The 12482-nt window shown below is 40.0% G+C and overlaps 1 protein-coding gene across 2 annotated transcripts in view; it reads right to left on the reverse strand.

Moving 5' to 3' along the window:
• The window catches only part of KIAA1549, a 138795-nt gene that overhangs the window by 14522 nt on the left and 111791 nt on the right, over positions 1 to 12482 (reverse strand). Inside the window, exons 12-15 of one of the 2 annotated variants that reach the window (XM_084295904.1) lie at positions 10897 to 11018; positions 3865 to 4070; positions 1999 to 2222; positions 1004 to 1148 (exon numbers count right to left, since the gene is read on the reverse strand). In XM_084295904.1, coding sequence (XP_084152030.1) covers positions 1004 to 1148; positions 1999 to 2222; positions 3865 to 4070; positions 10897 to 11018 — 697 coding nt within the window. Of the gene's footprint in view, positions 1 to 999; positions 1149 to 1998; positions 2223 to 3864; positions 4071 to 10896; positions 11019 to 12482 lie in introns of both variants that reach the window. The other variant, XM_084295905.1, reaches the window with a different exon arrangement.

The raw sequence follows: 12482 nt of genomic DNA on the forward strand, positions 1-12482 counted from the left end.
GTAACAGGAAATTAAACAAGCTTTGCAGCAGTAGACCTATTATCAAAGCTCACTCTTGCCACTGCATGCCGACTGCAAAATCAGTCATAAAGATGCAAAAGCCTCTGCTTCATCAGGAGCTTAGTATTCTGAGTACTGTTTCGCTACAGATGCCAAAGGGGCTGAGCTTACTGTGTGACAAGTCTTAATTAAATAGCTTCAGATGATAATTCATTCTGCTGCAGCCTGGCATTAAAATCATCGCACTCTTGTTTGAATACAGAGGGAAACCACAGAAATCAACATTGTAGCCACTTGACTGTATATGCAGCTAATGGTGAAATTCTTAAAATTAAACTATCTTTCAAGATGAACACTGTCCAGGGGTTCTTAATATTGGCATTAGCCTTAATGAAATCTGCTTAGAAGTGGTTAAAGATGCCTAAATACAGTTTATGACATGGATATGACTGAAAAGAAATATTCTCCAGTGTCTGCCATTTTAAAACAGAAAACAAAATTAATTTTCATGACATTGTACTGGAATTGTTTTAAGTTACTGCAGTACAAAGACATGTTACTCTTTCATTAATAATTAATTCACGTATTTTAAATGCGATAAAATTTCTCATTAAAAGAACCAAGTCTTTCAGTTTCTGAGAGCTAAGGATAAAATTTTCAGTAACACACGAATACATAACATCTAGCAAATTGTACTAGGGTGAAGCTATGTTCAACCTAGTGTGGAACATGCCAAACACGCTTTCATGTTCATAATAGCGGCATTAATGAAAACAAGGTTTTAGTTCTTGGCTTCTTCAACATCAAGGAATATTTGGCAGAATTTCACTACCTCGTACTGACAGATTGCCAGTGAAGTCCTTGTTTCACTTTGATTTACATGTTAATTACACACATCTGAAATTAGCCACACAGACCACAGACAGAAGGCTAAAAACCTTCCCATGTCACAAATGTCATTACAATGATCAGAACTCTCCTGTCATTCAAGAGACATACATACAATATATGCAGAGTTATTGACTCCTGGAGGTCGTTTGTATGTCCCATCACTATCAGTTGTGATTAACCTGTCCTTTTCCGCATCAATGGGACTACCGTTTATCTGATGTCGCCGGCGCTGCTTGGGAGAACGTTTTGCACGAGAGCTTAATATGAAGAAAACAAAAAGGCAAAGAGAAAAAAAAAAAAAAAAAAAAAACCAAGACAAAGGTAATCACATTTATTTTTGTACTTTATTCTCATCCTACTCAAGGTTGAACTTCTCTGCCCATTCACGTTTCATGTCTCTCTTCCTTTTCCCAGCTTTTTATCCCAGTCCCACTAGCTAGTCTCAAATCTCTTTTCTCAAGCTTCTCCTAATACCACTATCACTGTCATAGCATCTGTCTTCCAAACCATCCCCACTCCTCACTCAAACTCTCTCCAGTGTCATCTCCTTTCCACATCTATCTTTTAAGCCTCCCCTAGTGCCTCCCCACACCTCCCAGACCAATGTCTGATGTGCTTGCAGTAGCAGAACAGACTATTACCACCGAGGTCCTATGATTGGCACATTATGGTTAACTCTACTATAGCAAACCAGCTGAAGAACACACAGAGCTGGGAAAAAAACTACTTTCCTTCAGAGTAGAAGCTGTCACAGGGTACCAGCACTCTGGAAACAAAGTTCCACTATCCATAAGCCTTAAACAGAGCCCAGAGAAGACCTCCTCTGGAAATAAAGAGTCCAGGAAGGTAGGTCTGTGAGGCTAACAAACACACCTAATTTTCTAGAAGGAATGTGTATAAGGTAATTTCTTGTAAAAGAAATCTGAAAACAAAGCATACTGACATACTGAAACAAAAATGTTTAGAACCACTCCAATCTTTTCAGCTAGCCAACTCAAATTCAGCTGAAGATCAAAATGATTTTAAGCTCTGAAAGTTCAGAAGTACAGGTAGTTTGAACTCTGAACCTAAAAGGAAATTGTACTTTCCTGTCTTTGAAATCCCTACCTCTTCCTGGGTTCTATGAAGACAGTAGGCACACTGCCTCCAGGGTCCAAGATCTTGTCAATCTGCATCTGTGCCTTGCGATATATTCTGTGCTGTTCTTTGGAGTCAACCACCACCACATCATCCACCACTGGAAATTCATAGTGCCCTTTGCGCTTGGCACGAAGACGAATCTTATTGCGGTGATGCTCGATCTCAGATTTATGCCTTAGGGCTGTCTGTATCTAAAAGGAGGAGGAAAATCAATGAACTGCATTTTTATGTGTAGTTTTTGCAAGCAGAGCTTTTTGCTGCTTTTCTGTAAACCTCTCCTTCTCACCTCACTGTCTGACCCTGTCACCGTCAAAATCTCTGACAGATTAGAATATACCACACAAACTATAAACACATTTTTTCTTAGATGTCTCCCCAGATATATATACATAATGTGATCGCTGGCCCAGCATGTTCAATTAGAAACAGGTGGCAGTTTCTTAATAAATGGCAAAAGAAACACAAAGTTGTGCCATTTGCTAGAAGTGACACCACTCTAAGAAAATAAGATTAATCAATACAAGCTACATTTGCTTATCAGAGATATTTGATCAATACTGTTCAAGTCTGCCAACCATTTCCTTTAATGACATTCATCATGTAAGGAGCAAGAATTTAAAGAGCTATCTGACCTCTCTGTTGAGCACGAGAAGTTACTGCTAGCTATAAAGAAAAGTAGCAGCAACACTAGAGCCCAGGTGCTTAGTTGGATGTGGTGTTCTCAGCTCTATGGTGACTTTCAAGATAAGCTTTTATGCCTCTCCCACCTTTTTTCAAGTTTCCTGGAGTGCATCTCATCATCTGAGGAAAGCCATCATAAACCACACTTGTACGTCCTGGCCCAACACTCACTGAAATCATTGTCATTAACGGAAAAGACCTGGGCAGCAGTTCAGGCCACAACAAGTGCTCTGTGCTGGACTTACTTGGGAACACATCAGCAGCAGTAAATTAAAAACCAAATAAACTAATTTTTGTGGCTTCTCCAATGAAAATCCCCAGAAGACATAACAGGGACACAAGCCAGACTTACTCTTCACATTTAGTTAGAATTTGTCTTCTGACAATATAATCAAACTTCTGTTTTGGGGACCCTCTTTGACTATGCATACTACATATATACATTTACCTCTCTTCTGTAAGGTCCTGAGAAACACAGTACTTTAACACATTTAAGTTAAAGTTTTCATCAGTTTTCTACTCTGAATTATGGGAAGAGGCCATCTTACACCCCATACAAAAACCAGGACCCACACATAGAGACTAATGTCAGGCAGTAGATGACGTGGTTTTACAGCACATTACTAATGTCCCAGGCATGTTCTTATTCTGTTTACAGTAACCTGAGCCTCAGAAAAGGCAGGAAGTTTCTGAACGTTCACCAGCTAATAAACACATCTTAAGTTGGAAACAATTAATGTGCTGCAAATTCACACCCTAGAATGTCCTGAAATAACTTGCTTGTATAACCCACAACCTGAGTTGCTGAAAAGCCAAAAGAATGGTGCAGAATGAAACCCAAGGTGGGCTAGGCGTTCCAACTCTTACACTACGCTCACAAATCATGTCCTGCTGGCTAGGAAAAGAATGATAACACAAGGTATGCTGCCAATTTGGCTCCATTCTTACTGTTTAAATTTTGGTTTAGGCAATGCTTAAAACAGATCCGTTTGTCTCTAGGTATGGAAACAAGATAATTCCTGAAACTTGCTAAAATTCCACTCCTTGGGAAATAATGAGGAAGTCCTGACAAGAAAGAAACTGGACCCTTTTCACTTCCCACTTTGCTGAGCATGTATTCTCCCACAGACATTCAAAGCACTTAACAGATACCTCTTTATTAATTTTGTTGGTCTCTGCTACTCGATCAGAAAGCACAGAATTCTGAATGGGAGGTGCTGCCATCGGCTGCATAGCGATCAGCTGGATCTTGCTTGGGACCCGTCTGCTTGCATCTGAGGAACGCGACATCCTATCCACATGTTCAAAGATCGAGGCTGAGGAGTGCTGCTCATTTCCACTGCTGGTCTGAGGAGGTCCTGAATTACCAGAACAAATACAGAGTAAAGCAGTGTTGCTAGGGTTATCTCAGTCAAACGTCAAGCTCTACAGATCCTTTGCTATGAGACTTTGAGATATTTCACATCTGTGTCTAATTAGTCCTTTAGGTCTTCCAGCTGATTCACATTTAGCCTACAAGAAGTTGGCCCAGTAGTTTGTAATGTATAAACGTTTTCCCACTACATCTCCAGAAGGTGAGCTGTCATTCTTTATTTCTGTAAATCAAGCTTTTGGCATTTGCAAATCCTCAAAGTCTCAATCCACTTTGGTCCATAAAAGGCTGTTCAAGTACATACTGCTAATGGTTCCTCTTATCAGTACCTATGGAGATGCAAATTCCTCTATGGAGTTTAAAAGAGCAGCAAGAGATGTCACACGACAAATGCAGTTATTAAGTGGTAGAAGGACCAATATATCAACTTAAAAAAAAAAAAAAAAGACTTATAACATGACACAAAGCACCAAGAATTTTAAAGATATTTTACTGATTACAGCTCTTAAGCACTGTGTTCTTCTTTGTGACAGGATAAACATTGTACATACTAATGTGCAAGCTGTACAAAAATTGCCATGTTGTAATTTTTGAAGGGGTCATATGGACTCAACTATGAACGCCAGATGACATTATGGAGATCAATACATGTTGAAAGTTACAGCCCTGGTCCAGCAAATGTCTAATCACTTCAGTAGGAATGGGTTGCCTCCCTGAAAGACTTGAAATCTGTAGGATCACCCCAGTGGTTTGCAGTTAAGCACATAAAACACATTTACGTTTTTTTTTTTTTCTGGAGCTATGCCTACAATGTGAACCATTACATGGACTGGGCTTGCAAAAATTACTGAAGACTTCAGAAGTAAGAATTTACTTTGTCTGTATGGTAACACTGCAAATTCTCAAATTACTAAACTGTTTTCCTCCACAAAATATAATTGGAGGTTACAGTCTGTGACTCTTCCTCTGGATGAACACAGTGGAGTAGAGGCACACGGTCCCACATCCTTGCATGGACTTCTAGTAACAGGCTGTGGTTCTTAGATTCAAATCAGAACAAAGAGTACAAATGTACTTTCAATTGATGATCAACCCAGCTCAACTCCAACAGAATAGAAGGAAAAGAAAACAGCCACTGCTATAATGCATTGGCAACACTTGCTGCTAATGAAGCATAGGGTTTAGAAGAGGACTGAATGATATCATCTTCTGCAGAAGACCACAGCAGGTTATTTGCTCACAGAATCACCTAGGTTGGAAGAGACCTCCAAGACCACCGAGTCCAACCTCTGACCTAACACTAACGAGACCTCCACCAAACATCTCTAAACTTTATCACTAAACTTTACATCTCTACCCTACATCTTTTCAACACCTCCAGGGATGGTGACTCAGCCTCTTCCCTGGGCAGCCCAACAACCCTTTTGGTAAAGGATTTTTTCCTAATATCCAACCTAAACCTCCCCTGGTGCAACTTTAGCCCATCCCCCCAAAAAAAGAAGCACTCACACAACCCCTGAGAATTGGCAAGTGATGTTTATTGCCAGGACATCTTGCAGGTGGGCCTGCAGGATGTCCGTGGTGTTTGGTGTCTCCAAGCTAATGCTTGCAATGGAGCCTGAGCAATGAGCAGGGGGCTCGCTGGGCACTCCTGCGATGCTGTTGGTGCTCTCAGATGGCAGAGCACAAAGACATGCTGCAGTAGTCCCAGCTCTATTCTGGCAGAGGTGGATCCAATTACATCCGTTCCTCCATATCTGGTGGATCCACCTCCATGGGCTCCACAGTGCTGGGCAGAAGGCTAAGCCAGTCCTTGCCTGGAACTGCCCAAACGGGATGCCTTCTATCAGGAATGTTCTCAGGCCAGGGCACTGAACCAGGGTGTCATCCAGTCCCACTCCTCGGTCCCATGCCACTGTTGGCTTGATTTTCATGCATGGGTCCAACAGTGCTGCCTGGTTTATGGCCATTACTGGGTCCCGCACTGTGCTCCAGACTATGGGCATGCCTCTGCTTCCCGTGGCTCTGATGCTCCCACCTTCACCCCACATCACTGTTGCTCCTATGGCAAGGCCCAGGCCCCCTGTCGCTGGGTGTTTGAGGGGCCAGCTTGTTCCCTGCATTGTTGCGGTGCCAGTGATACCGCCTGTATCTGTCTGTGGGCTGGGCACCAGAGGTCCCTTGGGCACTGGTGTCTCTTGTGCCGCTGGCGCTATCCCTCTGCCCACAACACCTCTCCTTCTGCTCAGGTGCATTCCTTCTTGGTGCTTCACCAGACTGCATGGCCGTCCCCGCACACCAAGAGGCCTGCTGCTTGCCTTGCTCTTCTGGACTTCTTCCTGCCGCACAAGCTGGCAGTCAGAGGGCCGAGATGCTCAGCAAGTGGTGGACCAGCTTCAGGGGCCTATTTTATAGGGCCCAGGGCAGTGGTGGCCACTGTGATGGAGTGGCCCACATGTGGCCAAAGGTGACTGTGATGGGAGCAGCCTGGAAGATGCCCTCACGTGGACAAGGAGGAGGGTTGGGGGGTCTGAGGTCCCTTTTCTGGGGCTGGCTCCCCATGTCATTTGGCTTGCCAGAGAGAAAGGCTGCCCCTCGGCCACAGGGACTGCCCTGCACCTCACATCCTGTGCCCTGGGTTTATTTTTAACAGTTTTTTAGGTAATTTCATTCTGTTCTTTATGGAAAAGAACAGAAGCAAGATACATCTTCAGCCCTAATACCCATGTGTGCTTTGTGCTCCTTTACTTCCCTCTCCTAGCACAAAGAGGGATCAGGAGACAGAACGAATGGTACATTATATTCACACTACATTACTTTCAGCTGGAAAACAATCTGCCCGCACACTAATCAAAATTCTTGTTTTTCAAATTTCTCAGACTTGATCAATGCATTGTCAAATATACATGTTTATAAACTGAATGCATCACTTAAAAGTGTGACTTTCCTATACATGTGTCCTTAAAGAGAAGTTAGAGTTCCACTCAAGATTTGTCCCCTAAACTTTCTGCAAGGCACAGAACCTAAATGAAATATATCTACCCCTCTTTTGTGGCTACCTATATGATCTTTACCATTTGTCATCTCCACAATCATTAATGGGCCCCATCTTCATGCATTTCTTAGAAGCATGCAAACATCGCCTCCCACAGAGGTGCAACGTATATTGAGCATTTAGTGCAAGTCCCTCATCAGAGTAATCATGGAGTGCAATGGAAATCTGAAGTTCTGCATACTCCTTTCCCATTTTCCCCACATATTTATCATTTTTCTAATGTTTACAGTCTAACAGCAGTTCTCAAAACTTACTGACCTCCAACATAAAATGTTATGTTTATTTTCATCCCATTTGGGTAGCAGGGTCCAGTATATTAAATTACCCTAAGCACCCACTCTGAACCTTTATCATTTCATTCATAATCTACCATATTGCACAAATAAACAAGTGCTTGGCAGATGCCTCTTTGCTGAAACTGCTTTTATTTTGTAAAACTGTCCAAAAGTTCCACTATCAAATTTTGGTAAGGCTCTACAGTAACATTAAAAACTACTCTTTTTTGCAGAAGAGATGCACACAAAAATGTCTCTGCTGCACCAGGCCTTTATACAAGTTGTGTATACTCCATGTGCCTATAAAGACAAAACTAGATGGAAATACAGTAAAGTATGTTGGAAAACTGGGAACCACACAGTGCTGCATAGATACAATGAAAGGGGAGGCTGCTTCAAACTCAATATACGAATTAGATCCTTTAAAAGTTTTGAAAGAGTGAATGATTTCTCATTTCAAATTATTATATTAAGCTATTGTTCATAGTTAGAAAATCCTCCTTATACAGCTAGTAGATTGCACCATCTGAAACTTCCATCTTGGACTAGACAGCTGAAGCTGACAAATAATGAAGAGGAACTGAATCCCAAATAATGGGCAAAACAGGTTTAAACAACTAGTTCATATAGGTCACATGTCAGGATCAATGTTTCCTGGATTGAAACTGCTAACTAAACTGAAATGTCAGGGAAATTAATTGCTCTGTAGGAAGCTATGTTTTCAAATGAAAAACAATGCAGCGGGAGACTGAGGAAGGCAGGAGACAGAACCAAGGTGCATAAAGTTTAATACAAAATCACAAGAAGTCAGTCTTATCAGACTCTCACTGATCCACTAGTATTTGAATCATTACGCACTTTCAGATCTTCACACAGTTTATTTGCATCCCAGAAAATTATGTCTCTCATTAGTCTGTAGTACAAACCCAACAATGCAAAGTATCATAGCCAGCTTTACACCCATCCCCACCTAATATTGTAAGATGGAAATTGCTGTTAGAGACCACAGTCCTAGATTTATCACTGGATATGGTATGCACTATCAAGACAGTGCCAGCTTTCTCCTGTCCCGCCTTTACTACGTCTCAGTCCTGACCAATGAAACACTATTTCACAGGAAAATGCTTGAGCTTCTTTGCAAGTAGCCCATGTTTGTCTCAGTAAAGAGGCTAACTAACAATATCTGTAGCTTGTTTATACCAAGCTAAGTTTCAGTACCAACAGCTGCCTCCCTTCACAGCGAGGGTATTTTCCTCAATAATTGGAAAGAATTTGAAGAAAATTAGAAAAATGTGCTTGTATAGCCTATATTGTATGGCTATAATTTGTGTTTTTGAGAACTCTTTATATATCAATAGCTCAAAAGCAATTTTGTTTTTTTAGACTCAGGCAAGAAATCCTTCCATGCTTAAGATATAATTACAGCTACCCCAACACCTCTATTCATACTCACACTCAACTACCAGCTCTGGTTACTTACCCACTCTATTTGCTCCTGACAACATAAAGGAAAAAAGAAGAGATAACACAGTAATTACTACAAATAATTCAGCTGGAATGGCAACTGGAAAAAAACACAGCAGTAAGATAGTTGTGTTTACTTTTGAATAAAATGCATGAACTTGGACCCAACTGCCAAGCCTCAGCTGCACAAAAAGGGAGCTGGATCTGTCATTTAAATGACACGTAGGCCTCTACAGAGGGGGCAATTCTGAACACTAAAAATAGCATGATTTCCAAATCATTGGTACTGTGATCACCATTTCTGAATACTAAAAATGCTGTGATTACCAAACGAGACACCAGATGATGAAGAAATAGTATATTTGATCAAGTAAAGGCATCACAGGTACAAAGGACAGTTTCCACACAATATTCTTGCTGTCTTTGTTAGATAATTTGGACACGGTTATATATGATATTTCCACAGCAAAAGGACTTGCTAAACCTTATGTAAGTTTTTAATACAGATGAAAAACAGGGAGACAAAAATGGAGTCCCCAGGTAAGATGAAAGAGTACAGCACTAAATCAGGCCAAAAGAATTGAAGTCAGATAGGCTGAAGCACATCATAAAACAAGCAGCTGGCCTGAGATAACCTCTGTCATAATATAATTGTTTTTCTATGTATTTACTTACGCATGATTTCTAGTCTGTAGTGCAAACCTAAGGCACCGAAAATATACATACCAACAGTATGGTATCTCTTCATAAATTGCATAACGTACATTGCTTGCTGAATGTTCACATCTATTAGGAAGTTTAACTTTCTAGCCACACTAGCACATCTTTCACTTTGTCTTGCACCCCACAATCATAGAGCAAAGCCTGGTCTATCACCATGGTTCTTCCAAAAGTAGTGCACATTATGAAAATCTAAGAATCAGATACTATCTAACTTGCCATTTAAGCAGCTAAGGCCTAGCATTTTATATAAAGTGACTGTCTTACATATTCCTCTAAATCTCATTTCTTCAACATGAGCATAAGTTGAAGAATGTCTACTATGATCTGAATTTCTCTGGCATTGCATTCCCCAGTAATCATCTTTATATTTCAGTTGGTATTTCATAGAATATGTGGGAACACATTCAGTATACCAAAAGAGAGTGCTCCTAATATATATTTTCTTCTTAGTTTCTGGTGGTAACAAGACCACTTGTATTAAGAACAGATGGGGATATCATAGAATGGTTTGGGTTGGAAAGAACATTAAAGATCTTGTTCACCAGTTTCTTTTGTCAGTATTGGAATTTTCTCTAGGAAAGCCATTGTAATTTAAGCCAAAGATCTGGTAACTAAAAGCTCAAGCAAGGATCAAGTCATTAATATCCAAAAAGCTCTCAAAAACAACACTCTGTGTAGGCACAGTTGACCACAGACTTTTAAACAGGAAAATAATTTAAAAAGATATTTTAATTAATAAAATGAAATTAATCTTGCAGTGTTTCATCAACTTTTAAATAGAGAACTGAATATATTCTGAGGATTCTGAGATATATCTCGTGGATCCTCCAAGGAAAACAGTGACATTTTACACGGTAAGAAGATGATTCTTTACCAAAAAAAAAAAAAAAAAAAAAGCTGTTGTTGATGTATTAGCTCTGTATTTTCCTCTTTCTAAAGCATAATCATGAAGGCATCTTGACAAAGGGATCTTGTGGTGTAGTTTCTTCTGTTGAAACTGAAGATCTACACATACCTTTCATTCCAGCAAGCTTTTGTACTTAAGGGCTTAACAGCAGTGAACCTTCTTTCCTCTACTCTCCCACATAACCCTGGCAAACCTCTTTCAATTTAGGCATAACTGTAGTGGCTATGTTGGTAACAATCTTGCAGGCAGTTAACATTGTCAGTAAAGGTCACAAAACAGAAAAATTAGTCGTGAAATATGAGTCCAGAGAAGTTACATCACTAGAGTAACTCTTCACCTACCTGAGTAATGCACTGCTAGTGTACACAAGTTAAAAAAAGTAACTCACCCTTCTTCGCTCCTCTGCATGGTTTACCCTCATTTGCAGTCGACGGTCTTGCAGTTTCCTCTCCTGTCTCTCTCCCGCTGGATTGTTCACTAGCTGTGGAGTCAGCATCTGATGGTGAAACTCTGCCACAAACATTAAAAAACAAACAAAACAACATGTAACATAAGTTTGTAATGGGATACAGTTCTCACATGCAAAGAATCCTGTGTTAATATATCTCGTGAAGACTGCTAATATTTTCCTCTGTTTATAAGTACATTTATAATAAATTATCATATTTAGACATTCATTGTTGTTGCGTGTGAAAACCAACTGCAACAGGACTCACACATGACAAGATTATTAACTAAACTTTCCTTTAAAATTAACTTCAAGAAAACACTGCATGTGTAAGTAGCAAGTTTACTTTTCAGACAGAAAGGAATTATATTAGCAAGGAGAAAACTACATAGGTAATTATTTTAATATTCAGACTTGCTAACTTGGTGTTATCTTGCTAATGATACAAGTCCATGTGCATATTTTCCTGCCTACTTAAACAAAGTTAAACAAACACCACTTTTACATATATTTATCCCATTCAGTCATTAGAGCCTTAAAAACATTTGTTACTTACAAATTATACAATCTCAGAAACATACCAAAAAAATGTGACTTTCCCCTAAAGAAATTATTCAGATAGTGTAAAAATAGCAAAAACATAGGGCATATGCTACTGCTCAGCTAGCACCAAAGCCTGTCTTTCACATGGGATTAGCATTTGTGATAGTTTCTCTAGTGACTTTATCTTGTGAACATTCATAGTCTACTCCTTCACTGATTTACTTACACTGTGCACTAGTCTGTGTATTAACCTTGTTAAGCGCAAGATTTGCTTGAGCTAGATGTCTATCAGCACTAGTAACTGAAGCTCTCAGCTAAACGTCAACCATTGTAGAGCACACAAACTAAGATAACTACAGCCAGCCAGACAAGTTAATAGAAAGTTAAATCTACTGCTTCCAGCAGGCAATGTTCTGAATTCATCTCCCCATTTTTCTACTCATAATGAAACGCTGTATTTCATTTCTTTTTGCGGTACTGCAATATTAGTAAGTCACATCCCAATAAAAATATTAGCAAGGATAAAAGGAGAAATGGTTCTCAATAGGCTTACAGATCTGCACCACTGCATCTTTTACTCTTTTCTAAGGTGGAATAGATGGGTAGAGCTTTCTCCTCCATCATCTTTGTCATGGTTCAGCAAACAGTGTAAGAGTTCTGTTTCCAGATACGCTACTGATTTTGTTTCACCTCATTGTGCCTTGTTTTCCTTCATGCTTTCTTCAGTCTATCTAAATTATCAATAAATGTATCATAGGAAACATACAATAGTGTCAAACCCATGACAGCCATTTTTAAGTTCTGCAGAGTACACGGTTTTATCTTTTCAAGCCAAAAAACAGGTCCAACTCTCAGCTGGGGACTAGAGATGCTGTGCTTTCTGATCCCGACTGTTTGTCTTGTTCTCTGTCTTTTACTGATGTGGAGTGTGTGCTCACATCACCACTGTATTTAGTGGCATGCGGTGTACAATCCTGAATTGC

Source organism: Netta rufina, assembly GCF_964035555.1.
Source record: "Netta rufina genome assembly, chromosome: 1".
NCBI classification, from domain to species: Eukaryota; Metazoa; Chordata; class Aves; order Anseriformes; family Anatidae; genus Netta; species Netta rufina.